This window comes from Monodon monoceros, unplaced genomic scaffold, assembly GCF_005190385.1.
Source record: "Monodon monoceros isolate NGI ecotype Baffin Bay Population unplaced genomic scaffold, NGI_Narwhal_1 Super_Scaffold_10, whole genome shotgun sequence".
Classification (NCBI taxonomy): domain Eukaryota; kingdom Metazoa; phylum Chordata; class Mammalia; order Artiodactyla; family Monodontidae; genus Monodon; species Monodon monoceros.
This window is the reverse complement of record NW_021703766.1, coordinates 18,471,188-18,499,083: the sequence shown is the minus strand read 5'-3', so window position 1 is coordinate 18,499,083 and position 27,896 is coordinate 18,471,188. Positions and strand designations below refer to the sequence as shown.

The 27,896-nt window shown below is 56.3% G+C and overlaps 2 protein-coding genes and 1 non-coding gene across 9 annotated transcripts; all 3 read right to left on the bottom strand.

The window, feature by feature from the left end:
* Positions 1–33: 33 nt before the first annotated feature.
* On the bottom strand, positions 34–3,539 carry LCAT (lecithin-cholesterol acyltransferase). 4 transcript variants are annotated; one of them, XM_029240198.1, is made up of 7 exons: positions 3,121–3,201; positions 2,910–3,016; positions 2,245–2,401; positions 2,051–2,166; positions 1,863–1,958; positions 1,554–1,778; positions 34–651 (listed from the first exon to the last, which is right to left on the bottom strand). In XM_029240198.1, exons 3-7 carry the CDS (start codon positions 2,337–2,339, stop codon positions 77–79), a joined length of 1,107 nt encoding a protein of 368 aa, XP_029096031.1. In that variant the 5' UTR covers positions 2,340–2,401; positions 2,910–3,016; positions 3,121–3,201; the 3' UTR covers positions 34–76. The 4 variants fall into 4 exon arrangements, with proteins under 4 accessions (XP_029096031.1, XP_029096036.1, XP_029096028.1 ...); XM_029240203.1 differs by lacking the exon at positions 2,910–3,016 and having other exon boundaries at positions 2,245–2,441; positions 3,121–3,323; XM_029240195.1 differs by having other exon boundaries at positions 2,766–3,168.
* On the bottom strand, positions 3,497–27,877 carry SLC12A4 (solute carrier family 12 member 4). Of its 4 annotated transcripts, none has more exons than XM_029240175.1 (24): positions 27,696–27,877; positions 21,660–21,754; positions 20,151–20,282; positions 16,479–16,625; positions 16,350–16,404; positions 14,508–14,638; positions 11,276–11,517; positions 10,904–11,118; positions 10,183–10,347; positions 10,007–10,105; positions 9,657–9,714; positions 9,140–9,314; positions 8,610–8,728; positions 7,067–7,165; positions 6,761–6,880; positions 6,457–6,561; positions 6,044–6,212; positions 5,559–5,754; positions 5,277–5,446; positions 5,058–5,189; positions 4,872–4,979; positions 4,508–4,695; positions 4,254–4,387; positions 3,497–4,070 (listed from the first exon to the last, which is right to left on the bottom strand). In XM_029240175.1, the coding sequence occupies exons 1-24, from the start codon at positions 27,808–27,810 to the stop codon at positions 3,979–3,981; spliced, it is 3,261 nt and encodes a 1,086-aa protein (XP_029096008.1). In that variant the 5' UTR covers positions 27,811–27,877; the 3' UTR covers positions 3,497–3,978. The 4 variants fall into 4 exon arrangements, 2 of the variants coding, with proteins under 2 accessions (XP_029096008.1, XP_029096012.1); XR_003796328.1 differs by having other exon boundaries at positions 3,503–4,070; positions 5,277–5,462; XM_029240179.1 differs by having other exon boundaries at positions 3,503–4,070; positions 5,277–5,462; positions 5,689–5,754.
* On the bottom strand, positions 18,002–18,074 carry TRNAG-CCC. The gene has a single exon. It is a non-coding gene; the product is annotated as a tRNA-Gly (tRNA).
* Positions 27,878–27,896: the final 19 nt, after the last annotated feature.

The window sequence follows — 27,896 nt, the reverse complement described above, 5'->3', positions numbered from 1 at the left end:
TCCTGGTGTGAGGACCCTAGTGTCTTTCCCTGAACCCATAACACACGTCAGGGGTTATAGCAGCAAAGGAAGGTCTTTATTCAGGGGGCATGGGCCTTGGGCTGGCAGTTGGGGGTACGGCGGTGCTATTTCGGTAGGTACCCAGCAGGATGGCATTGATGTGCTCCAGTGTCTGGTTGCTGAAGACCATATTGAGGTGCTGTACCCCAGGCAGAGGCAGCAGGTGCACAGGCTGCTGTTGGAGGCCCTGCCACTGGGCACAGAGCTCGGTGCTGCGCGTGGCCACAGTGTCATCCCCGTCCTCATAGAGCACACCCACAGGGTCCGTGTAGGGGAAGCCATGGTCAAAGATGTAGGTGCTGGGTGTGGGCAGGCCCACGCCATACAGACAGTATACTTCCACTCCAGGTGCTGGGAGCCCTGCCAGCAGGTCACGTGACTGTAACCACATGTACCAGCCTTCCTCAAAGTGCAGGTCTGTAAAGAAGCGCTGCAAGTCACGGCTTGTGTAGTTGAAGGTGGGGGTGGAAATGAACACGTGGTCCTCGGGCCATGCCTGGCTGGAGGGAAACATCCAGGGGGACGCTGTTGTCATGCGCTGCTCCTCTTTCAGCTTGATGCTGGACATGATTGGGATGCCCTGGTTGTCACCTGTGGACACAGAGCAAGGTAGGGCAGGGAGCCAGTCCTGGCTACCCCCGGCCCACAACTTGCCCCCCAGCCCAAGCTCAGCTGGATGCTCAACTTTGTCTTGCCCACTCCAAACATCAACTCCAAGTCATGGACTAGAACCAGCCTGGCATTCAGGAGGGGCTCCATGTGTACTTGTTAAGTGAGAAGCCCTAGTGGCACCTCTGTGAGGCAGAGCTCTAGAGCTTCAACAGGAGGGCAGGGAGGGGTTTCCTGTGTGTGTGAACAGTGGGGGATGGTGCTGGCAGTTCTCTCAGGCAAGTGTCTGTCGGCCCCTGTGGCCTGTGCTGCACAGGGCTCAGAGCTGTGTTCTGGGAAGAATGAAATGAGACCAATCTCTGTTTGACACTCATTGATATAGTCTGGGGAGTGTTTCCTTCACTTAAGCTCCTAGGGGTAAGGCCACGTCTGGCTGTGCTCAGAATACAGTGGGTGCTCCGCAGGTGGTAGCTATGCCACTCCTTGGGGAAGGGCAAGAGGGGCTCCCGGGGTCTGGCCCTGGCTTAGGGCAGATCCCTGGGCAAAGGGGCTCCTGGGAGCAGAAGGCAGCCGAAAGCTGAGTGGGTAGGACCTGAGGCTACAAGGAACAGACCTCAGCAATGAGTCAGATTGCTGGGGTTAACTTCCTCTTTGTTTACTTCCCCTTTGTTATCGCTGAGACACTGTCGGGAGACACTCTAATGGTCCAGGCCAGGCTCACTGCTCTCAGAGGGCCAATGAAAGGGGCTGTGCCCCAGAGGTGGTAGACAACACCCCCAGCCTGGCACTGTGAGAAGAAACAGGAGTGAGGGCAGGCCCACGGTCAGCTTCATTCCACCCCCCACCCCTCCCCATGGGACACAAGTGATCAGAGGCCCTCTCACCTGAGGCCAAGATTATCATGGGCTTGATGGAGCCACCCCAGGGAGCCCCAAGAGAGATGAAACCATCGATGAAGCGGTCCTTCCAGGCCTGGGGCTGGCGCAGTAAGAAATAGAGCAAGTGCAGGCAGCCGAGGCTGTGCCCAATGAGGAAGACAGGCCTTCTGTAGGTAGCATGCATTTCCTCCACTAGCCCAGCAAGCTTCAGGTAGTACTCCTCCTGCTGGCCTGCAGGGGGGTGGATGGGTCAGCACAGCTGGGACTAGGGGCCACCTGCCCTGCCCCAAGCCCCCTATGCACAGAGACACTCACTGGGCTCCAGCCGCCAGTCGTAGGGGGCGGCCCGCACCGTCTCATCCCGCACATACCCATTGTTGACCAGGTTCTGAACCAGTGTGTGCATGTAACCTGTGGGCGAGGCAGTGGCACTGGGGGTTCTGGCCGTGGCTCCTGCAAGCCCACCAAGCCTACAGCCCCACACTTTCCTGCAACACACACACCTGCCAACTTGCTGTTGTCCAGATACTCAACAGAGTAGGTCTTGCCAAAGCCGGGAACACGGATCTGTACACCGGGGGCATTGGATACTCGCCCAGAGCTGCGGTTGTAGACAACCCTGGGGGCAGTGGGACAGTCAGCGGAGCGGCAACCAAGGAATAGGGTGGGGGGCTAGGCCAGAGGGGATGGCACGAACCTGGTGTTATCGATCCAGCAGTCTACCCCAACGGGTAGGAACATATTGAGATCCAGCCAGATGGTGAAAAAGTCGTCTGTCTTGCGGTAGCACATCCAGTTCACCACATTTGGTTTATCCAGCTTGGCTTCCAGCTGATTCCCCAGGCAGCCAGGCACTGCGGGCACCAGCCTTCACTCTGGATCCCTCCCATTTCCCTGCAGTGGACCCCACCCCGGTCTCACCTCCCCGACACTACAGTGACCAGCCCCGCCCCTTCATCTCCCACACCCTCCACCCCCAGGGATGAAGGACAAGACCCTCTCTTTCTGATCACATCCCCTGCCCCGTCCCCACAAAGCCCAGGCTCCCCTCGGTCAGGGAAGGTACAGGGGCCAAGGCCACTGCCCCCTGCCCCCACCAAGCAAACATGTAGCATGGCTCTCCATCACTGCCAAAGTCCAAGGGGAGAACAAATAGTACAAGGGAGTGGGGCCGGGCCTAGGAGTAGGGGCAGGACCTGATGAGCCTCTCCTGCTCACCTGGGCTGGGCACCTTGTCCTTGCCGGGGTGGGGGCTGAGGAAGGAGTGGTGGGGCTTGGACCGGGGTCCAGTGGCTACAGCTGACCACAGCTTGTAATGCCCCAGCCAAGCCCTCAGGCACACCCACCCTCTACTCCACCCACCTTGGGGAGACAACTCCGAGACACGAGAACAGTGTGGTGCGAGAAGGGGTTGATTTCTCTGCAGGACAAGCCTTTGGCCCCTCCAGATGCTGAGGCAGTGATCAGGGCTAATGCAAGGGCAGAAGGGCCTCAGCAGGCTCTGCTACCAGGGGCTGGGGCCCAGGTTCCCCAAGGTCTGCCCTGGTGTATCAGGGGCCTGGTGGGGGCTTACCGAGGATGACGGGCCGTGTGTGGTTACTGAGCTCAGCCTTGGGCGTGGTGTGCGGGGGGAAGAGCACATTGAAGAGCCAGAAGGGGGCGGCGGGGGGAAGCAGCAGCCCCAGCAGCAGCAGGACCCACTGCCGTGGGGAGCCGGGCGGCCCCATTCCAGCCCTTGTGCCTAGTGCCCAGTGAAGCAGTCCCGGGCTGGCCTTATCTGGAGTTGGGGTGGGAGGGGCCCCAGGGTCAGTGGGAGGGACAGCCTGGCCAATGGGGGTGGCCAGAGATTTCCGGAAAGGGGCACAGCCTCAGGGAGCCAGCTCTGGGCCTGGGTTCAGTTCCGCCTCCTTCCCTTGGTGCCAGGGGAAACAGAGCCGGGGCAGCGGGAGGCCCAGAAGTACACAATGTTTTATTGAAAAAAGTCAGGCTTCAGCTGGCTCGTTCCATTCAGCTCGGCTTGGTGGGAGTCCCTGCCCACAGTAGCCTGAGTCAGATCTTCCTGCAGGCTGGCTTGGCCAGACCCCTCCCTGGTCGCCCTTCCCCTCCTCTCTGATGGTGACATTCAAACAATAAATATGCAATAAATAGCGCTCCTGGGCCAGCTGCCTTCAAACCCCACATCAGCCCCCACCAGTCTTCTGAGTCAGGACAGGCGTCCTGGGGTGCTGGGCAGGAAGTCCCCAAACCTCTCAGGGTCTTGCAGGACCTCGGATCCACCTCCATTGTCAGGTCTGGGCCCAGTCTCCAAGGAGACCTAGCAAAGCTGGGTCCAGGGCAGGGCTGGGCAAAGCAGGGCTGGCGGGCGGGTGCTGGGAGGGGGCTGTTTGTTACCCTGGACGCCTCCACTCTAGGCCACAAGTCTGTATTGGGCTCAGGAGTAGATGGTGATGACTTCACGGCCACCACCACGGACCAACAGCACCCGTTCGAGGCCCTCAGTCAGCACCTCCAGGAACTCCATGTCTGTAGGGCATCGAGTCAAGGAGGCAGCACCCAGGGAAGCACCAAGGGGCACCCAGGGAAGTTTGGCCCGTCAGTCAGAGCTGGGTGCCCTGGCACCCCCTAGGGTACCCAGGGAGAGGAGCTCCTGGCCTGACCTCACACACTGTCCACCTCCCCACTGCCCACCTCTTTACAAAGGGATACAGTTCTCATCGCCCTCGCTGTTCTTGGGTGGGCCGGGCATGTTCAGTAGGACCAGGCGGGCATCATGGGAACGTGTGACAATGACTTCATTGAGCTTCACAGCCGTGTGCATGCGCCGCACATTGGATTGGTCCCTGAAGGTAATGCAGCTGAACATGGGCCCCGCCCCTGGCCCACCCACAGGGCTTGTCTGCCCCCATCCCACCTCCAATCCCAGACCCTAATGTGGCTGGGTCCATTTCTGCTGCACTCACGGCTTAATATGTACCAGCTCCCGGAAGTTGTCGGGGGCATGGCTGGGGTCCCAGGGCTCTGCTGCCGTATATTTGTCCCGTGTCCATGTCATCTGGATCTTGTCAGTCCCAGCTGCAGACTCTTCCTCCTCGTCTGAGTACAGGCTCTCCAGCCGCAGGGCTGAGTGCCGGTCCTTGACCAGCTGGGCCTGAGGACAATCAGAGGAAGTCTCCTCGGTGCCATGGGAAAGGGTGGGCCTGGCTGGCCCAGCGTGATCACCCAGCCTTAGGGAAATGGGTGGGGCTGGGGTGAATCATTCTGATGCTCCCACCTGATGGCGTCTCCCAAGGCCTGACCCTGCCCTGGACTGAGAAGGCCACTGACCTCTCGCTCCCGCTCAGTCTTGGTCAGCCTCATTTGCCGCAGCATCTGGGAGCGCTGCTCCATCATCAGTGTCCGCTCGTAGGTATATGCAGAGATGTCGCTGTTATGCTGGGGAGAGGGTGAGCCATGAGGACCGCGCTACGTGGGGCAGGGTATCCACAGGGCTACGTCGGGCAGGTGGCTTACCATCTCCACCACTTCCACCTCTGCCTCGAGGCGCAGGTGGTACAGGAAGACAGCCAGATCCTTCTTCATCTGGATGCTGTTGTCATCCATCTGGGCCACCGTGAAGATGCGCATCCGGCACTTCCTCCAGACCTGTGGCAACAGAAGGTGGTGGTTCAATCACACCCCACCCCTTCAAGGGCCCAGCCCCTCTCACCGGGGCCCAACCGCCTGGCCCACCTTGTGCTGGCGTAACAGGAAGGGCAAGAGCATGAGCATGCCGCCGTCGTGGACAATCCACCACACATCGATGTGGCCCTCCAGGTAGCGCTCGTGGTTGCTGGGGTAGAAGGCGATGTTCTTGGGCACGAGCAGGGCCAGGTGGGCGGCCGTGGTGCAGCGCACGGTGTCTGGGGAGGAGGGGCACTACTGATCATCAGCCTGTGACCCTCTGGCCTCTGTCCCCACTTGACCCCTGCCCCTGTCCTATGTGGTCGAGCCCAGGCCCTGACCCTCACGCACCAATAAAGGTCTTCCAGGCACGTGGGTCCTCACTCTGTCGCCAGCCGTAGGGCCAGCCCAGCACCACGGAGTTATGCCTCATGCCACCCAGGCCGCAAGACTGGATGAGGTGGGCCAGCCCCTCACGCACCTTGCTGGCCACCACCACCTGGCAGAAGCCCTTCACCTTCTCAATCTCCATCATGTTCTTGATTGTCTGTGGGGAACATAGCAGAGTCAAAAAGCAAGGCCATCAGCGTCCCCTCTGCTGGGCTCCCCACCAAGGCCCCTAGGGCGCAGAGGGTGGGGGTGGGGGTGGGGGAGGAGACGGGGGCAAGCTGCCCACCCAGACGCCATGTTTTCAAGATGGAACAGTTATAACCCCCTTGCTCCAGCTCTCAGCTGGCAGCAGTGCTGTCCACCTGGCTGGCTGTGCACCAGCTGCAGCCCAGACATCTCTAGCCCAGTTCAGTGTCCTCCCAACACCGTCCCCTTGCAGCAGGCACCTGCTCAGCGGCCTGGGCCTCGCCATAGCTCTCCAAGAAGCTGCCCTGGATGACAGAACCAACAATGGTCAGGCCCTTGCCGGCCTTAAGCTGGGAGGCGAAAGTGAGGAGCCGTGGGTACTTCACATGAAGGTCCTCATCTAGCTTCAGCAGCACCAGCAGCTGAGGTCTGTGGTGGCCGAATGGAGAGGGAGCCTGAGACCAGGGCCAGAGGTTTCCAGGGAGCCCAGCTCCTTCCCTTCCTGGCTCACAGGCCCCTACACGTAGCAGTGATCCAAGGGCCAAATAAGCAGGATGCTGCCCCTGGCAACTCAGGACAGGGAGCACGGACTAGGGAGGGGGAGCCAGCACCTCTTGACTCTCCCACCCTCACAGTGCCTGGGCTGGGCCCCACCAGGCCGGGCGTGACTCACCGCCAGTTCTTGGTGTGAGGAGGTCCCTCCTCTAGCCGCAGCAGTGCATAGCGGGCAGCACTCAGGGACAGGCCTCGGATCCCGTCGCCCCACTCCTTCTCAGCCCTGCAGAGGCCCCCACAACCTGGTAAGCCCCCGGTCCCACCCAGGGGTTGTGTCCGTGTGTAGGTGAGATGAAGGGGCCAGGCCCGAATCACAGTCCCCCAGCCCCAGCACCACGGTGGCTAACAAAGGACGGCTCAGCTCCCCACAACCCAATGAAGAGTGGCCCAAAGGCCCCAAGCAGGTGGCAGCCCTCACTCACCCTTGGTACTCAATGTACTTGTAGATCATGCCGGCAATGAGCATGGCAACCAGGGCATAGTACCAGGACGAGACAAACATAAGAGCCAGGCAGAGGCTCATGCCCAGGAAGGACAGCGCCCTGGGCCAGAGAGTGGGAAAGGGCCAGAATCAGGGAGAGACCAATAGGGCCCCAGGCCCAGACCCCCAATCTCTCACCAATAGCAACTGCTGCCCAGAAAATTCAAACCCCATCCAGAATGGGGCTCCCGGCTTCCCCAATAGCTCTTGTGTCAGAGGACCTGGCTCAGGCCCAGCTGGCACTTACCAGTGATAGTACTTGAACCGAGGCCGCCAGTTGGGGGTCCTTAGGAGCGTCTGCACAGCACAGGCCAGGTTCACAAACAGGTAACACATCAGGAAGAACCTGCAGCACAGGGAGTGGCCGGTACAGAGCGGCCTCCTTGGCAGCCAGGTACCTGATGTCCCTGCCCTTCCAGGCTGGGCCTGGATGAGGAACCAGGACATGTCATGGCCCTGCCGTGCACAGGCTCAGGCAGGTCTTCTCAGCCTCACCACACCCAGTCCCACAGCCTGATGCAGATGGGACACTGCAGCAGTGTCCGCAGAACCAGGTCTTAGAGGATGGGCAAGTGTTCACAGGCAGAGGAGGGGAAGGGGGTTCAGGCAGGGGGAACAGCTGTGGAAGAGGATGGTATCGAGGAGGGCTCAGCGTCTGGAGACGGCTAGACAACAGTCAGGCCTCTGGCCTGGGTGACCAGTTGGATGAGGGGCTGTCATGAATGTGGGGAGAGTGGGTCAGGGGAAGACAACAAGGGCCATTTTGAATCACTGAGTTAAAGACACTTGAGGGACACTGCGGTGGGTGTGGGAGACTGGGATGGGGGAGGCCTACCGCATGAGCCCTCCAGGAATGACAGCTGAGGGGCAGAGGACTGAGTGGAGGGGACGCCAACCTTTATCCTCAAGAAGGCAGCAGGGCTTACGAAAGAGGGCGTGCCAGGGGGCAGGGACTCCCATGAGGTGTCCCATTAGGGCTGCCAGGAGGAGCCAAGTGATAAGGCTGAGATACATCCTCTGACTTGGGCAGTAAGGGGCCACCACCCAAGAAGACTGTGGCAAGAACAGTTTCAGGTGTGTGCTGATGTGTGGGTGGAGCTGGGCAGTAATGGGCAGAGGTGTGCTGGGGGGAACAAGAGAGCACTGACTCCAGCAGGCCTGGCTGGGGCTGGGGGGCAGCTACTTCGGGGGGAAGGGGGTCCCTCTCAGTCTCACAGGCTAAGTGGGGCAGTGAAGGCTGGCTCAGTCATAGCTGAACAAGCAAAAGGAGCACTGGCAGTGGAGCAAGATGTGTGAAGAGAGGTGGAGTGGGCCCCAACCCTGGCAGAGGTGAACACAGCAAGGACATGAGTGAGCCCTGCCGCCAGGACCCCTGGAAATTGCCGCGTGCTCATCACCTCCTGCAGGGCACTGGCAGATTCAGATGCCCAGCATTCCAGAACTTTAAAAGCAAACAACTTTGAAAACGGATGAGGTAGTGGTGGCCTCATCAAGGTGCTAGAGACCAATGCTTGCCCTGACCCTGCTCTGGGGGTCTCCCACAGAGGCACATGGGACCTACTGGTCTCTTTAAAATTTCTGAGTAAGTGCCAGGCTTGCTCCAGAGGCAGAAGTGGCTGAGCTCTGCCAGGCAAACATCCCCCCATACAGCCTGACACATCTCCCTACTGCGCCCTCGACACCAGACAGGGTCACAGAGCTGCTGGGCAGGGCCCCCGGCTGAGGGGTGCTGAGGGTGCAAGGAGCCTTTCCCAAGACCACCCCCAGCCCTGCCCTGAGCCCCAGCTCACATGGATAGAATGGGGGCCACCATGTCAAGGGAGGCGATGAGGATGCCCAGCTCAGCGATGAGTGCTGTCAGGAGGAGTGCCCATGTTGGTTCGCCATTTGCCTTGCCATGGCCAAAAACCTGCAAGCACCAGGGTCAGTGGGGTCCGAAGTGAAGAAGTTGGTTCCACTGCCCCCATTCCACACCTAAGGCCACAAGTCACAGTCTGGCCTCTATCATGAAGTCCTTCTGGGGCTCAGGTCACACCCATGCCTATCCTGCTAGGTACGAGTTCCTCTGCCCTCCACTTCCTCAGGCCTCTCTGCTGTGGATGAGCCACAGACAGGCCTTGGGGATTCTGGGCCCAAGCAGCTCTGCCAACAGCAGGGCAGGGCCAGGGCCAGGGCAGCTCTCAGCAGCTCTCCATGGATAGCTGCATGGCCCTGGCCCCCAGCAGGATAAAACGCGCCCATACTTATCTCCTACCTCTCTGCCCCAGCCGGTGTGAGGGGCCAGGAGCACCCAGGCGGTGGGGAAGTGCAGAAGGCTCACCCGGAGGAAGGGGATGATGTTGTCCTTGGCGATGGCCTGCAACAGGCGTGGTGCCCCAGTGAGGCTCTGTAGGCCGGCGCCGCAGGTTGAGAAGAAGGAGCCGATGACGATGACCCAGGGCGAAGGCCAGGCTAACGTGCCCACCACCAGGTTCCTGCTGACGCCATCGCCGTACCTGCAGGGGCCGGACTCAGGCCATGTTCCATGCAAGGAGCCCCCCAAACCCTGGGTGGGGTCGCCCAGAGTGAGGGTTGGCAGAAGTCAGGAAGGATGGCTATGGTGGACAGAGCTCTGGCCCCTCAGCAGAGGCCAGGCCACCAGCCCCTATCCTTTCCCCTCAGCCCAGTCCCAATCTGATGTCACCATCCTCTCAGAAGCAAAAGTTCTGCTGGGGCCTGACCCACCACTGGCAACCAGCAGCCTGAGGACATGTGTGGAACCACGTGTGCAAGGGGGGCCGGTGTCAGGGCAGCAAAAGCTGAGCCCAGTGCCACGGGGAGGGGCCCAGATCACTCACTTGTCCCGGAGGACCACACCCTCGATGCAGGCGCCAAAGAGAACCACGCTGCTGAAGTCTGTGGCTGCGTCAAGGAAAGCTCGGCCTCCGCTGCCACTGCCGTCCCCGTGCATCCCCGCACAGCGCCCAAGGGCCCCTCGCCCAAGCCTTAGCTGGCAGACTCAGCTGGGACACCTGCAGCTGTGGGTTTCGTGTTGTGTACACACCCCTTGAGTGTGCGTGTGTGTGTGAGGGGTGAGGTACACATGCACACATAGGGAGTGTGTCTGCGCGTGCCAGCTGGTGACTTATACACAGGCAAGTACCTCCTGTCCCCCTTCCCCACCCACCCCAGGCCTGGGAAAGGATACACACAAGGGAGGTTGTAACAATGGCCAGAATGGTCCCCACTGGGATGGACTTCTGTGCATCTCGGAGGTCCCCGGAGCGGTTTGAGCCAGCCATAATGCCTCCAAAAACAAGGAAACTCCCTGAGGGGCTCCCCGGGAGTGGGGGCAGGGCAGGGTGGGTGGGCAAGAGGGCTCACCTGTTACGGAGGGGAAGAAGATGCCGACTAGCACGGTGAAGGATGTGGCGATGTCGGCCACCACGTACAGGGGCAGGCTCTCCTTCAGGCCAAGGGCGTCTGTGGAGGGCAGCCCGTGCTTCTCCACGACCTCACCCTTCTCCAGGTAGGTGCTCCACAGGTTTTCTGTGGGGGCAGCAGCATCACCACTGCAGCCCCACCTACTTCCCAGGGAAGTTTGGGGCAGCCCAGCCAGAGGCTGCAAATGTAAGAGGTTCTCGGGGTTCAGGGGGGTGACTTCAGCCGAATGGCTACGGTGTCAGCCACCGGGCTGCTCTGGCCACAGGGAAGGAGCTGTCTGGCTACAAGTCTGAAAGGCGAAGGTGGCTGAACCACCATCACCTGCCACTGCCTGCCTCCTAGACAGAGGCCCTTTATGGCTCCTGTGAGAACAATCACAGGCAGGGTCAGGGGCTGGTGGCTGGGGAGAAATGGGCTGCCAGAACTTTCTGGGGGTTGTTGAAGGCCTGGGACACTGGCCAAACAGGCTCCGTTCACCCGAAACCCAGCTGCCAGGAGCCAGGCTGAGAGGACACGGCTGGGCTGGGAAAGCAGCCAGAACTGCCTCCCATTCCTGAGCTGGACACACAAGGACGGCTCTGTGCTAATCCATCCTTCCGTGCTCATTCCCTACCTCCTGCTCAGTGTGGGGGGCAGGAGCAGGACAGGAGGGAGGACGCACCCTGGAGCACACCAGCAGCTGCACCAGGGATGCCAGGGATCTCAGTCACATTGTTGAGCAGAAAGTAGGGGTCGCAGGAGTCTGCGGTGAGGTTGGGGCTGTGGCAGAAGAGGCTCCAGAGCCGAGTGGCCACCGTCTCATTGTCCACCACGGCTGTCTTGGCACAGACATCAAACTGGTCCCGGGACAGGGTCCTATTGCCCAGCATACATACTCTGTGGGGCGGAGGGGGGGGACAGAAGCATCAGCACCTGTTCAGCCAGAGACCCCAACCTGCTTCCACCCTGTAGCCTCTACAACTCAAGGCATCAAAGGCCATCCACGTGGGAAGGATGTCAGTGCAATGCCTGGATGTATTCCCAGGTTACTTACGGAAACACGGGAGGGTCAAAAATAGACTTGATGCCCCCAGCATAGATGGAGAGGATGGAGATGATCACACAGGCCAGGAAGAGCGAGGCAAATTTGTTCACATACTTGACACCAACAAACACCACCAGGGTCATGAAGGTCAGAAAAATGGTCCCATACACCCGCATATTGTTCAAGGTGGCACTCGACATGTCATGAGTGCCTGTTGGGTAAAAAATGGCGGCTGGTGGGGCAATGTAGGTCTGAAACAAGAAAACAGATAGAGGAGGTTCAATCTTCCTATGTGGAGACTCAAGCCCAATATTTTGGTTTTCTTTTTTTAAGAGTATCCAGAGGGGGGTTCCCTGGCGGTCCAGTGGTTAGGACTCAGTGCTTTCACTGCCGTGGCCCAGGTTCAATCCCTGGTTGGGGAACTAAGACCCCATAAGCTGCACGGCCAAAAAAAAACAAAACCAAAAAAGAGTATTCAGAAAAAGCCAGTCACAAAAGAGCATATATTGTATGAGTCCATGTATACGACAAGTCCAGAATAGGTAAACCTGATGAAATCTTTATCTATCTATCTATCTCGCTGCGCCGGGTCTTAGGTGCAGCACGTGGGATCTTTGTTTCAGCGTGCGGGATCTTCGTTGCGGCATACAAGATCTTTTAGTTGCAGCATGCGGGATCTAGTTCCTGACCAGGGATCGAACCCGGGCCCCCTGCATGGGGAGCATGAAGTCTTAACCACTAGACCACCAGGGGAGTCCTTGATTAAATCTTATTGAAGACAGAAAGCAGATTAATGGGTGCCTAGGGCTGGGGGGAATGGAGAGTGATCACTAATGACCATGGGATTTCTTCTTGGGGTGATGAAAATGTTCTAAAATTGACTGTGGTGATAGTTGTACAACTTCATGAATATACTAAAAACCATCCAATTGTATACTTTAAATGGGTAGTGAATTGTATGGTATGTGAATTATCTCTTAATAAAGCCATTATTGGCTTCCCTGGTGGCACAGTGGTTAAGAATCCGCTTGCCAATGCAGGGGACACGGGTTCGAGCCCTGGTCCGGGAAGATCCCACATGCCGCGAAGCAACTAAGCCCGTGTGCCACAACTACTGAGCCTGCGCTCTAGAGCCCGTGAGCCACAACTACTGAAGCCCGCACACCTAGAGCCTGTGCTCCACAACAAGAGAAGCCACCACAATGAGAAGCCCGCGCACCGCAATGAAGAGTAGCCCCTGCTCACAGCAACTAGAGAAAGCCCGCACACAGCAACAAAGACCCAACGCAGCCAAAAACAAATAAATTAAAATAAATTAAAAAAAAAAAAAGCCATTATTTACAAAAAAGAAAAAAAGGATCCAGACACAGGAGTTGACCTGAATAGCTAAATAGCAGAAGTGGAACAGTTTGAGGAGCAAAAAAATAATGACAGCACAGGATTATGAGCCAAAGAATAAAATAAATATCCACGAGTCCATGGGACTTCCCTGGTGGCACAGTGGTTGGGAGGCTGCCTGCCAATTCAGGGTACACGGGTTCGAGCCCTGGTCTGGGAAGATCCCACATGCTGTGGAGCAACTAAGCCTGCATGCCACAGCTACTGAGCCTGTGCTCTAGAGCCCGCAGGCCACAACTATTGAGCCCATGCGCCACGACTACTGAAGCTCGCTTGCCTAGAGACCGTGTTCCGCAACAAGAGAAGCCACTGCAATGAGAAGCCCGCACCACAACAGAGTAGCCCCTGCTTGCCACAGCCAGAGAAAGCCCGCGCACAGCAACGAAGACCCAAGGCAGCCAAAAATAAATAAATAAATAAATTTATTAAAAAAAAAAAAAAAAAATATATATATATCCCCAGGAGTCCATACTGATATAAATACATGGTTGAATAAATAAACAAATGGAAAAAGGACAATTTCCTTACAGAAGAAATCAACATAACAAATGTGGGTTGGGGCTTCCCTGGTGGCGCAGTGGTTGAGAGTCCGCCTGCCGATGCAGGGGATGTGGGTTCGTGCCCCGGTCCGTGAGGATCCCACATGCCGCCGAGCGGCTGGGCCCGTGAGCCATGGCCGCTGAGCCTGCGTGTCCGGAGCCTGTGCTCCGCAATGGGAGAGGCCACAACAGTGAGAGGCTCGCGTACCGCAAAAAAGAAAAAAAAAAAAAAAAAAAGTAGGAATGTGGGTAATAGAAAAACAAACAGGGCTTCCCTGGTGGCGCAGTGGTTAAGAATCCGCCTGCCAATGCAAGGGACACGGGTTTGAGCCCTGGTCCAGGAAGATCCCACATGCCGCGAAGCAACTAAGCTCATGCGCCGCAACTACTGAGCCTGCGCTCTAGAGCCCGTGAGCCACAACTACTGAAGCCCGCGCACCTAGAGCCCATGCTCTGCAACAAGAGAAGCCACCGCAATGAGAAGCCCGCGCACCGCAACGAAGAGTAGCCCCCGTTCTCAGCAACTAGAGAAAACCCGCGTGCAGCAGCAAAGACCCAATACAGCCAAAAATTAAATAAATGAATAAATAAATTTATAAAAAGAAAAAGAAAAACAAACAACAAAACCCCCAGAATATCCAGGAACAGGCTCCACGCAACAGACAGGGGACCTGGAGGTGGGAATAGACAGGCAGTTCCTCTAGACATCTACTGTCTGGATGCCCAGGGGTGGGCATTCTTTACCCTGTGCTCCCCACTGCTCCTCCCCCTCTTCTCCCACCACGACGGCAGTTCAGTGGGAAGCGGGAAACTGATTCGGAGCACACATGAGGCCCACAGAGGTGGCACTGACCTCCAAACAGGGTCCTGTGGCTGTTCACCCTGATTTAGGGATGAGGATAAGATGGATCTGAAGGGCTTTATTAGCACAGAGCCCTGGGGGAGACAGAGCTGGCTAGAGCCCACATGAGCCTGGGAGGCAGGCTCTGAGTCACCACCAAGATCTGTCTCTGAGTTAAATGCAGCAGTTCACAGACCACCTGCCATGGTTGAAATGTTGCCCGAGTGGATGGAACATCCAGGGTCAAGGTGAAGACAGCCAGGCCCCTAGCTTGCCTGGCCCAAACTGGGAAAGGGCTGAAGGGGAGACTGGCTTGAACAAAGATCTTTCTCCCTTGAAGAGGCCTCCCTCATTATAAGCCCTAGACCCTGACCAGAGGTGAAGGGAGCATGAGCTGCCTGGGCCTATGGGAAATGGACTGTTTGGACAAGACCAGAGTTGGCCAAGGCTTAGCCTGACTCACCAGCAGGATCTCAATGGCCCCCAGGATGTACATAGCCGCTGCAAATGTTGTTCCCAGGTAGAAGCACAGGCCAACAGCCCCTCCAAATTCTGGTCCCAGCGAGCGGGAGATCATGAAATAGGAGCCCCCAGCTACAACAGAAAAAGCATACATAGGTCAAGGCTGGTTCTTCTTCAAGGGGGCCTCTCCCATGACAACCCTTCACAACCATCCAGAGGGACAGGGACTGCTTTTTCCATTTATGAACGAGCAGAAGGGTTAGAAGACTTGCCCAAGGCAGCATGGTTAATAAGTGGCCAGGCTGCGGTCGGACCTGATTTCCATTTGACTCCAACACCCAGCACGTGCCAGTGACATGAATACTCTGCTGGGGCAGCTCTAGGTCCGCAGCAAAGCCTAAGTGGCCTACTGTCCCCCACCTCCCTGCAGTTAGGTCAGTCCTCGCAGCCTCCCCTGGTTGGGTGTGTCCTATCTCAGCATGCCTCACCCCTCCCAAGAGCTATCTCTGTTAGTCTGACCCTCCAGACCAGGGCAGGGACCAGCTTTTTGCCCCTAGGGCCGGCCACTGGGTGAATGTCCATGGCTGACCCTCCTGCCCTGAATCTGTGCTTCCATCAGAGTCTAACACCCCTGGCAAGACTGAGTCAACACTGGACCCCAGGGCCAGTGAGGGTGCAGGGGACAAGAACAATCCCATGCTGCTGGTTGAAGCTGCTCCTGATGAAACTTCTCTGGTGAAAAATCTGGCAACAGGGATCAAGAAGCTTTAAAAAGGCTAATAATCCCTTTCATGCTGTAATCCCACCTCTAGGACCCTCTTCTAAGGAAACTGCCAGGGGCGTGAACAAAGATCAGTGTGCAAGGCTGTTTATGACAATAATGTTTACAATAGTGAAAAAGTAGAACCCAAGAGTAGGAGAATAACAAAAATTAGGTAATGTCAATCCTGTTTTAAAAACACAAATGAACTGTTTCCAGCACTTGAGAAACACACAGACACACACAGACACACACACACACAGACACACACACACACACACACACACACACACACACACACACACACAGAGTTTGGGGAAAACAATACATCTCAATACTTTACAAGACCCTAAGACCATGTATGAAAAGGCTAACAGTTTTGACCTTAGGATGGTGGGATTATGGGTACTTTTCATTTTCTTTTCTACAGTTTTTGCACTTTCAAACCCTCTATGGTAAACATATATTGCCTTTTTTCCCCTATTACTTTTATACTAATGCTAATAAAGCTGTTATTTGAAAAAAATAGAAAAGGATTCAAACACAGAAGCCAACCCGAATAGCCAAATAGCCAGAGTGGAACAGGTCAAGCAAAACAATAAATAATGATGGTACTAAGATTATGAGCCAAAGAATAAAATAAATATCCAGGAGTCCACAGTGATATAAATACATGGTTGAGTAAGTAAAAAAACGGAGTTTCTGAAAACCAAGTCCAATCTCATCATCCCGGCTGAAAACCCTCTGCATTGTCTATACTGTAATCCAGTGTGGCCCAGACTCCTTGGCTTGGGCCACCAGGTATGCCCCATCACCTTCTTTATCAGCCCCAGCCCCCGCTTTTAAAAAAAGTACTTTTATCCAAAAAAAAAAAAAAAAAAAGCCCAAACAAACAAAACACAAAACAACAGCAATCTCAAACTCTGTCAAGCAAGGATGCTCCTAAGTGGTAGCACTGTCATCACGTCAAGGACTAAGATCCCACCAGAAAACTGCCTGGAAGCGGGGCAATGAGTGTTCCTAGGCATGTCAAGGTGGATTCTGGGCCCATCCCCTCCTCAGGCCTGAGTGGTGCTCACCCACCTGGAACCACACCGTTGGTGGCAATGGCGCTCATGGAGATGGCCGTCAGCAAGGTCTGTGGAAAGGAGGGCCTAGGTGAGCAGCTCAGCTGGGTGGGCTCTGGGGCCCTGCCCCAGCTGGGATACTCACACAACAGCAGCAAATGAGCACAATGAGGAGGGCCTGCAGCACACCGGCCGTGCCCACCATCCAGGTCAGCCGCAGGAAGAGGATAACCCCGAAGATATTCTGCAGGCAGGGCAGGTACACCCCCATGAGGGTGCCCATGCTGGGTGCCTATGGAGCAAGAGAGGGAGGGGGAGACAGAGCGTCAGAGGGGCCCAGATGCTCCACGGAAGGCCAGCCCCTGGTCACGTGACAGTCCCCCGCCCCCAGGGTGTTCTACCAGAGAACAGGTTGGAGAGGGATATTCCAAGTGGAGTCCTGGGGAGTGCAGGGGGTAAGGTGGGAGGATGTCTGTGTTGACTTTGATACATGAAGAAACAGTTTGGGACTGGGAAGGTATAAAACCTGATTCTTTTCAAAACCGCACGTGTGAGCTTTTGAGCCTCACCTCCCCCTCATGGTACTGCCCCCTTCCCTTCCTCTCCTCTTTTATACTTCTGCAAAGTGAGGTCTGTGTCAGATCTCCACCTTCCCACCCAGCATGACCCATGTCACCCAAGCCAGAGTCTAAGAAGTTGTTCCTGACCCTCCCTCTCTCCAACCCCCCAGTTCAGTCCAGTGGACACTGAGTCCTGCCCAGTCTGCCTCTCAAGCTGCCCTGAGATCAGCCTTCCTTGCCTCAGCCTTAGTCCCCTGAACCTGGGGCACTACATCTGGGGCACCTGGATGGTGCCTTCTTGTGCCTCTCAACCTCTCCACACTCCAGCCCGCTCTGCTGCCAGAACAGGTCTCTGAAAACCAAGTCCAATCTCATCATCCCTACTAAAACCCCTCTGCATTGTCTATACTGTAATGCATAGTGTGGGCCAGCCTCCTTGGCTTGGGCCACCAGGCCTGCCCCATCACCTTTGTCAGCCTCAGCTCCTGACAACATCAGTCCCTCAGAGCCTCTGAACCAGGGCATGTGCTGGGCTCTGCCTGGGAGGGTTACCCCTGCCTCACTGCCTGGCAAATTCCTCTTCAGTTAAACCTTCAGGAGACGTAACTGTTTCCTCTCCCAGGAAGTTCCCCCAGGTTGCCTTAGCTGGAGTTGGTACTTCCTCTTGCATCCCCTCAGCATCTGATATACCCTTCTATCATAGTGGTCACGGTAACTGTTCACTCGAATGACCATACTGGGTAGACGTGGCTTGTTCACTGTTCTATTATCAGCAGGCCCTGCTGGTACTCAAAAAGTGCTCCTGAGCCCAGCGAGCGATGCCTTAGAAGGCCTCTGGGATAACCTGTTGGGAAAATCCTGCATAGAGAGTAGAGACTCAGGCTGGAGGGCAGGTAGGGAAGGTCTAACGGGCATATCCAGGCAGGATTTCTCAGCTACCTAAGGGTAGAGTAGGGGCCAAACAGGAGGCCAGGGCAGACGCTGAAGCACAGGATTAGGGCTGGTGCCGCCTTCTTCTTCTTTTTTTAAGAAAAATATTTATTTATTTGGCTGTGCTGGGTCTTAGTCGCGGCCATGTGGGCTCTTAGTTGCGGGATGCAGGATCTAGTCCCCTGGCCAGGGATCGAACCCAGGCCCCCTGCATTGGGAGTGCAGAGTCTTAACCACTAGACCACCAGGGGAGCCCCATGTGCTGGTGCCTTCCTGAAGAACTGAGCCTCACATGAGAGCAGCCCAGAGTAGTGGGGCCCTGAGAGCTTCCACCAGAGTCCCAGCAAAGCCTGCTGCCCTGGAGCTGGGGTGGGAGAAAGAACTCTGGTCACAGGAACTCTTCTCAAGGGTCCAGGCCTGGGGCAGTATCTGTGTGCAGCCTTAAGGACCACAGAAGGGCCTAGAAGGGCCCGAGTAAAAACAAATGGTCCCTCAAACTGTCCTGCACAGTGTAGGTGACGGACACACCTCATCTGGGCTCTGTCTGAGCCCTTCTCAGAGGCCCTGGACCACCCACTGGATAGTAGCAGCTCCCAGTCCCCCACTTGAGGCTGAGTCACTCTGGGAAAAGGGCAGTGTGGGAAAGGGCAGGGCCGGAAATGCTTTCTGCATCTCCAAATAACCTCTGGCAGCCTCAGAAGGTCACCAGGCCACAGGCGGAGCGGCTGCCACAGAGAGGCTGCCTTGGGTCTTGGGTGGTCTGGTTGGAGGACCGCCCTTCCGGCTTTAAGCTTTCCTTTTCTGAGGCCCCTGCTCAGACCTGCCTGGGCGAGGGCCACAGATCAGCGGCCCCAGCTCCCTAGCTTCCTACTGACTCTCTGTGGACTTGACCAGGCTCCTGCTTTCTCCATGAAAAAGCCACTGGCGCTGGGACACTCAGACATCCTCTCACATCTTTAACCTAGGGCCAGGTGAGCTGGCAGGTAAGCTGAGGCTGGACCCCAGCATCCTCACAGGCTCCTCATAAGGCCAAGGGACCATGGCCCTTCGCCAACTCAGAATTTCTTCTGACACCTTGTTGAGATGTACACTAGCCTTTCTTAGGGACCTTTTACTCCCAGCCACCAGCTTCCTGGGCTTGGTCTGAAGGGACAGGGAGGAGGCTTTTACCCAAGGATCCCATCACCCACTGCAGGGCTAAACACAGATAGCCACAGATAGTCAGCCCTCTCTCAAGCGTGGGCTAGTTTGCCTCCCAGAATTGAGGGGTGCACATCAGCCTCTCGCCTTGGCCCACCTCAGTAAGGTCCAAATCTCATGGGCAGGTCTGAGGTTGGGGATTTGGCTTATTTCAACCAAGAGCTCCTCCTGCCTGTGCTGACCTCCAGCAAGAATACTACAGCTAGTGCCAGACTCAAGCTGCTTCCAAATCACAGCTTCTTCTCAAACCTCAGGGAGTCAGTAGACATGGAGGGAACGTTCTTTGCCTCCAAACTGAAAACGTAGGGGGGGAAAAACCCAGCATTCAGTTAAATTGAGCCCTGTCACACAGGGGAGCTGAGCAAAGATGTGCAAAGTCATCCCGAAGAGAGGACGGCTGGAGGGCCAGAGGCCTGGATAGTGACTAGGGATGGGACCAGCAGAGGGATAGGGAAGCCCCAAGAGGCATGCTCCTATCACCCCCAACCCTGGTGCTCAAGGAACCCAGGGACTGTCGGAGGGGTCTGCCAGTGGAGCTAACACAGCAAAAGGGTTTAGTCAACTGCTCTAGGTCACATAGCCCCGAGGGACAACCAGGTTCCTGGATCCAAAGGTAATATCCTTATCCATCCTGATGGGATGCCAGTGATCTGGCATTCTATAGTCACATACCTCACAGTAAGCCCACAAGTCTCCCAGCGTTATGCATTGATCTTGTTTAGCTTAGTCACCTTAGGCAAGTTACTTAATACCCCAACACTCAAGCTTCCTCATCTGTAAAATGGGGATGAAACCAGCACCTGCCTCACAGCTTTGTTGTGAAGACAACATACAAGAACCCAAGCCCACTGCTTAGCATGATGCCTCACACACAGACAGGCCTAAGTAACGTCACGTTCCACTGTTATTTTTGAGGGCCTCCCTGGTCCTATGCCCTGAGGGCCACCTCCCTGGCCCACCCCTTGAAGCCTCCTTGAGCCCAAAGCACTCAGTGCCCATCCTCCATGCTCACCAAACCTGGCACCTACTTCCCCCAGGATGCTCATAACTATGTGGGGAAACTGCCAACTCCATGGTGTTGAATCTGTCTTCCTAGGAGCGGCCTCTCTGCTGCCCCTGCAGCTCACCTTGGCTGCTCTCCGGCGGGCACCCTCTCCAATCTCAGCCTCCTCATGCTCCTTGGCGCCCTGTGTGAGGTTGGTGTAGCTGACGAGCTTGCCCAGAAGAGATGATACCTTTGGGCGGATGTCCAGCTCTTCCTGTAAATGGAGCCACAGGGCAATCTGGCACCAGGCTACCTGTGTGTAGACAGCAGCCTGGCCTCTGGCCCCTTGCCAAGCCCTGAGGCAGGCCTGGGCTCTTGCCTGGGGAAACCCAAGCCAGCCCACTGGGCAGGTGTGGGTGCCACACCCCAGGACTCACTTCTCTCTGCCCCACCTTGGCTACAATCACTACCAGCCCATTTGCAAAACTACCTGCCTTGGGGGGAAAGGGCAGGACAGGGCATGGCTGGCAGACAGGGGAATGGCACGCTTTAGTCTGCCTGTTCGGCCTGGCCACCTCCCAGCTGTGAGTAGGCCTCTGGGACTCATATCTGCCCTCAACAAAAAAGCCACCCTAGTCACCCCAGGGAACCAAGGAGGTCAAAAGAGGTGTGGGACAAGTGAAGTCTCTCTTATCTGCCCAAACCCTGATTGTCCTGGATGGTCTTCTCCACCAGGCCTCACACCCTGTGAGTAACCCACCTCAATCCCCAAGATGGGATCCTGGAGCCCTAGCCCATCTGCAGGTGGGGCCAGGTCAAGAGGCCTCCCAGGGCTCCAGCTCCCATGCAGCATCTAGCACAGCTTCCCCAGCACTGTGCCTCCGCCTGCCTCTGGCCCACATTTAGTCTTTCCCTGTCTATCAGCTCCCTTCTGACCCTACACACGAGGAGAAGCTGGTCTGGTGTAAGAAGTAAAGATGCAGGTCTTTGCAGGTATATGGAGATTGAAGAGCTTATGAGACTTCCATGGGGCAGCTGAATGTGTGCGTCAGAATTTAGGGGCCTAAACCATGACTTCAATCCAGATACAACTTCTAAGCTTGAGTCTGAAAATGATAAAATTCAAGTTCAAAGGCACAAAATTGGGAATGTTTCCAAAGAGACATCCACTGAGGTTGCAGATATGGCTAGAGGGGGCAGATCCGGTGAGAAGGACCAGGGCTCAGTGAACTTGATGGGGACAGAGTTAGAGGAGTCAACCAGGAAGGCCAGGGAAGAGTTCACAGGAGAGGGAAGAATCATGGACTATGAGAAGTCCTAAAAGTGAAGGGGACAAAGGAAATCCTGAGGCAAGAAATACTGAGAGGTGGTGACCTTGCTGAGGGGCTGCATGGAAGTCAAAGGTGAACACCCCTGGAGGTGGTAATGGGGTACAGTGGCCTCTGGGAAAGCAGTTTCAGTTCAAAGGGCCGAGGGAACCACAGCCTGACTGCCAAGGGAGCGACACAGACAAGGGGAGACTGGAGGAGAAGCCGAGACATAAGGAGGCACAACATCCAGCCTGTCTGCTGAGCTAAAGCTTGGGTCCTGACAGGTCCCTGCCCACCCACCTCCCTGCCACACCTGGGGCCCAGAGTGGCTCCTCAGCTACCTCAAACAGTGCCAGGTTCCTGTCATGGTAGTCACTTCCTCTGGAAGCTTCCATGGGACAAAGAAAAGGGCTGTTCTCCTTGTGGTTGCCATGTCCTGTGGAGAGAGAGGAACGGAATCCCAGTCAGGGGCTGCCTACTGAAACCCCAGCATGCACTCCTCCCCAGCAGGCATGCCGTCATCTCTGTGGAGCACTCTGTGGGCCAGTGTTACCATGCTGGGCCTGTTTCCCCATCATACCCTGCCAGCCTCCTTGAAAGGGCCAGAATTGGCAGTGACCTATGATCAAAACCCAGCACGTAGGGCTTCCCTGGTGGCGCAGTGGTTAAGAATCCGCCTGCCAACGCAGGGGACACAGGTTCAAGCCCTAGTCCGGGAAGATCCCACATGCCACAGAGCAACTAAGCCCATGTGCCACAACTACTGAGCCTGCGCTCCAGAGCCCGTGCACCACAACTACTGAGCCTGCATGCCACAACTACTGAAGCCCGTGTGCCTAGAGCCCGTGCTTCGCAACAAGAGTAAGCCACTGCAATGAGAAGCCCGCGCACCGCAGCGAAGAGTAGCCCCTGCCCGCCTCAACTAGAGAAAAACCCATGCGTGGCAATGAATACCCAACTCAGCCAAAAATAAAATAAATTAAAAAAAAGAGGACTTCCCTGGTGGCACAGTGGTTGAGAGTCCGCCTGCCGATGCAGGGGACACGGGTTCGTGCCCCAGTCCGGAAAGATCCCATGTGCTGCAGAGTGGCTGGGCCCGTGAGCCATGGCCGCTGAGCCTGCGCGTCCGGAGCCTGTGCTCCGCAACGGGACAGGCCACAACAGTGAGAGGCCTGCGTACCGCGCAAGAGAAAAAAAAAAAAGAAAAAGGAAAAAAAAAAAACAGCGTGTACACTCATCTAGCAGAGGGCACAGGTGTGAAGGGCCCAGACAGCACGTGTTAACACCAAGGGGCAGAGTCAACTGCAGGAGGGCGTGGCCCAGTCATGGCCCACCTTCAGACCACCCCTGAGACACACACTCCCATTTTCCAGCCCTTCGGGAATATCCAGTGTGCCGGGTGCCCAGGGCTCGGTGTCTTCAGGGCTCCCCTGAGGTGCTGCCCTCCAAACAGATGAAGCCACACAGGGATCCTTCTACCGCCATGGCCAGCCGGCCGCCTACTAGCCACCCCACCATGCACTGCGCAGGGGCGTCCTTGAGGGCCACCCGAGGCATGCCGGGAGGAGAGGCAAGCAGGAGACTGGCCAGAGAGCGGAAGTGGGTGCCTGAAGCTGTCTAGGGTCATCTAGGAAAGCCCTACGGAAGCCTGACCAGGTGGGTGTGGGACTAAGCAGGACTGTTGGCAGGACCCTCTTGTTGACCTACCTCCCTGTCCCCAGATCGCAGCTGCTTGCTCCAGACTAGGCAAGTGGCCAATCCCAGCATCCACCTACCCCCCAGGCTGGTGAGGCAGTGCCTCAGCACCAAGAAAACCTCACAGAAAGGAGCCAGATGCACCTTTTTTTTATATGCCTGCCTCAACTCTCAAAGCTTGGCTGCATTTTCTGGCCACTGGCATTCACACTCTTCCCTGTTTTCCAAACTGTGTCCACTGTGAGTCTCAGTGGGTGACATTCCCATTTTTTCATCAAGCAGGCAGAAGACACCAAGTACTCCTTTTCTAGTTGCTAACAGTAAAACCCTCTTCAGACAGTCTGACAGCTGCAGTGGCAGTGGCTGGAGGCTTCACAGCAAATGGAAAGATGACATCTTGGTTCAAAGAAGCCACGTTGGTGTTGGATGGCAATGACTGTGGCAGCAGTGTTGGCCTGGTGTCCAGTGATGGAGGCGGCAACAGAAGTGTCTTCACTGATCCAGCCTAGTGGGGTATTCCAGCCATGCCTGATTTTGTGAGAGCTACCTGCCAACCTTTTCTGGTTAAATAGCCCGCAATCCATTTCTCTTGTTTGCAGCTAAGAATACTGAACGATGATACATCCTCTTCCATCTGATACATCCTCTTGCCATCAGTATGAGACTTAATTTGCCTTCTCTGAGCCACCAATCACTCAGCAGGTGCTACACTGTGGATTCTTTACTGTCCAAAGAGACTGACAGGGAAAGCACGCTGATGACAATTTCTGGGGCAAAATCAGCTGTTCCTTCCCACAGTATGTAAAAGTGGTACATCGCCCCATCTAGGAACCTGGATTAGCTAAGTAAGCCAGGAAGCTCAGTCCCAGAAGCTACATGGCTGTATGTAGGGTAATGCCAACGGCACAGTGGACAAAGGTAGTGGGAGTTCAGGCCAACCTACAGAACCATGTTAAAGCCTCGTGGGGGAACTTCCCTGATGGTGCAGTGGTTAAGAATCTGCCTGTCACTGCAGGGGACATGGGTTAGAGCCCTGGTCTGGGAAGATCCCACATGCCATGGAGCAACTAAGCCAGTGCGCCACAACTACTGAGCCTGCGTGCCACAACTACTTAAACCCACGTGCCTAGAGCCCACGCTCCACAACAAGAGAAGCCACCGCAATGAGAAGCCCGCGCACCGCAACAAAGAGTAGCCCCCATTCACCACAACTAGAGAAAGCCTGCGCGCAGCAACGAAGACCCAACGCACCCAAAAATAAATAAATAGATAATTTTTTTAAAAAAGCCTCGTGGGGTCACGTAGCTCCTCAGACACCCTGTGACGTTTGCTGTGCCCTTGATGCTTGTTCAGGAACAGGATAAGAAGCCACAACAAAAATCTGAAAACCCAGTAACAATGCCCATTACACTGACAGCCCTTCAGTGAGAAGCCTCTGAGAAGTACTCTTGGATTTTTGTGACAAAAAAAATCTCCCCTGAATAAGTCAGAGGCTTCATTTTGTCAAAAAAAGGCAACTATAAGAGCTCATCTTATTTCCCTTTCTACCCTGGCTGCCAGGAACCTCTAAGCTAAATTTATTTTTTAGATGCAGTCACCATCTACCTCGTCTCAGAGTCCTTGCCTCTTTCCTCTGCACGGTTTTGACCTGACAGTAACAGTCCCTTGGGGAGGCATTTCTGTTGCACATCTCTTCTGATCCTTTTGTGGAAGTAGGTTGAAAGTAAAGTATAAATTATTCTAAACTCCTGCACTGCAGCCTGCCCCACCACTGTTAACCTCATCTCTCTGAAGACTGCACTAGTATCCAGAAAACACAGAGCTGAGCACACAGCAGTTCCCCCAAAATGCCTGTGGATGGTCCTCTAAGACCCAGCTGATCCTTGTCCCTCAGCCATGAGTCCAGGGCAGCTCAGAGCCCTTGCAAGGGTTACCTCTAGTCCTCAGAGCAACACTCCAGTAGATATCATTTACCCCCTTTTAGTAACAAGGAACGTAAAGCTCAGAGAGATTCAGAGGCAAGGTCACTCAGTGAGAGGGCCAAACTTGGGTCCCAGGATCCACCAGAGCCAGGTGGGAGCTGAGTTGTAGGTTCTACTCCTATTTTGGACCCCCACCCATCCCAGGAGGCACCCCAGGGTGCAGTGCAAGCCTTTAACTAGAGAAGTGTCTGGGGTTTGCAATTTGGCCAGGGTGTGCATACCCAAGGCTCTTGGTGCTCAGTGGCCAGCAGACTAGCTTGGATTCCTGAACCTCCCACTGTGTGACCCCGGGCAACCTGCCTACCCTCTCTGTGTTGCCTTGGTTTCCTTTTCCATGAAGTAGAGCTAGTAACACCTACCCTTCCAACTGCCCAGATGCATCAGAAAAGGGACAATCTGGTGCCAGACACTCAACAGGGATTCCGTGGAGTTCCCCAAAACCTCATTTAAAGACAGCTCCCATGGGACTGTGGGCACTGGGGTGGGGGGGGGCTGGTGTCTAAGCAGTGCCTGGATATCTGCACTGCCCTCAGCTATTCCAAAAATTCCAGGGCAGGTCTGGGCATGCCTGCCAGGCCAAAGCTGCTCAGATACCACCTGAGACCCCTGGCGAACCACAGCATGAAGGCTGGGCCTGGGCGCTGCCTGTGAGGTACACATATATGTGTGCTCCTGCCAGCAGCTGTGAATGTACCAGCTGCAAGCAGGGATCCAGGTGACACTCCTGATCCCTCTGCTCACAGGTATCTGCCAGGGGTACCCCTCTAGAGCCTCTTCACCCCCTGCCCACAGGCCACAGTGAGCTGGGTGAACAGGCCCATCTAGGCCTTTGGAGCAGAGGTATGGGCCTTGAGAGATTCAGACACCAAGCTGGGGGGTCCCCATAAGATGGACCTGAGGGGTCACTATTTTTGTGCCCCTGACCCTTTGCAGCCCCCACCAAGAAGGATCATAACCACTCACCAGGGTGCAGAGTGTCCCCCATACCGCAGACGCAGTCAAGATCTGGCTGAAAGGGAGGAAGAGGAGGAAGAAGGGGGATAGCGGGAGGAGCTGGCCCAGCCTGGAGGGACCTGGCAGGACTCAGCCAATGTAGCTCCAGTTCCCTATAGTCAGCCTGTGAGAGGCCAAGGCGGGGCCAGAGGCAGGACTCCGCTCTGCCTACCCACTGGTCCAGGCTGATCTTAGGGATGCAGCCCAGCCCAGCCCAGCCTCTGCGGAGAGCGAGCCTCCAAGGGCTAACAGAGGAGCAGGCGTGGATGCTGGCTCCTGCTCTGGCCACTGGAACAAGGCTAGGGGCAGGTGCCGGCATGGGGCAGGGGTTGAGATGTGTGCACCCACACAGCCGTGAAGCCTGTTAAATGACCATGATGTCCAGCAGCCTCTGCCACTGTCCTGTGCCATCTGCTCACACAGCAGCCAGGTGACACACATATAGCCATCACCCACATCAGGCATGGGTCACCTCAGTCATGTCACCATCACAGACAAATCAGAGTCAGATCAACATCACATCACCTGATACATGCCAACACACACGTTCCCTGCATATCTCCATCACGGTCAGTCACAGACGAAGCATTTGTCATCAGTCACATCACCATCCTCATCATTGATAACCCTGCAGGAAATGGTGGCCCACAAGAAGTGCTATCCTGACCCCACCTTCACTCTGCGGTATCCCACAGCTATACACTGCACAAGCACAATTACACATGCATATGCTGCTACACATACAGACACATGTTCTCGGCAGTGCTCACACTCCAAGGGTGGGCCCTGCAAGGACAGCCCCCTGGGGGTCTCCTGGGGGAGGAGATGGTGAAAGGGTCAAGGGCAGGCACCTAGGAGGGGAGGAGGGGTTTACCTTCAGGCCCAGTTTAACATCTAGGTTAAGAGTTAGGGCTCTGGAGTCTCCAACCCTCGATTTGAATCCCCGAGAGCAAGTTTCATAAAGGCTCCATGCCTCAATTCGCTCCTTCCTAAGCTTGAGTAACATGACCTATCCCATGGGGGAAATTAGGAGGATTAAACGAGTTAATTCACTTCAAGTGCCTAGACAAGCCTGGTCCCGTGTGAGTGCTCCACAGATGCCCACTGTACCTACAGATGTAAGCTGGGATCCACGCAAGTGCACTCACAGGCAGTTACCCACTGACCCCCTCAGGCAGGCACAGCCTTCTTTCCAGGGCCCGGGAGTGCTGGCAGGGAAGGGGGAAGGGGAGGAGAAGGGAGGAGAGAGAGGGTAGTCTTAGGGAAAGAGGTGCTGCCGCACAAAAGTGTAGGCAAGACGGGAAGCGCTTAGGGGCGGTTCACAGGAGGTAGGAAGTGAAGGGTCTGGGGTCCGGGCTGCGGTCGTTGCTCCCAGCCGGGAAGGGCCAGAGATGGAGGCTCAGCGCTCTCCGCGCCCCGGGCGGCCCGGCTGGCCCGGCAGGCCTGGCCACGTCTGCAGCCCCCGCCCGCGGCCCGCAAGGGAGGAGCTGGGGCGGGGAGGAAGGCCCGACCTTAAGCGCGGGCGCCGGGGGCCGAGGAAAATTGTTTCTGCGCGCGCGGAGTAAGGGACTGCTGGCGGCGACTCAGTCTAAGAAAAGTTGGGCCCGCATCGACGTGTGCGCGCACCGGCCGGCGTCGGTGTGAGAGCGGGCCCCGCGTAGCCAGCTTCCCCGCCCCCGCCCAGGACCCCTCCGGGCGCGTCCTCACCCTCCGAGTCCTCCCGATCGGCTCGCTCCCCGTAGTCCACCCAACTGATACCCTCGAGGTTGTCATAGTCGCCGCGTCGCGGCCCGTCCACCGGCACCACGGTGAAGTGAGGCATCCTGCGCGCTCGGCCCCGCCGCGCCCGCCGCCCCTGCCGCCCGCCTGACCGTCCCCGCCGCCCCGGGCCGGCGTGCCCCGCCCGCT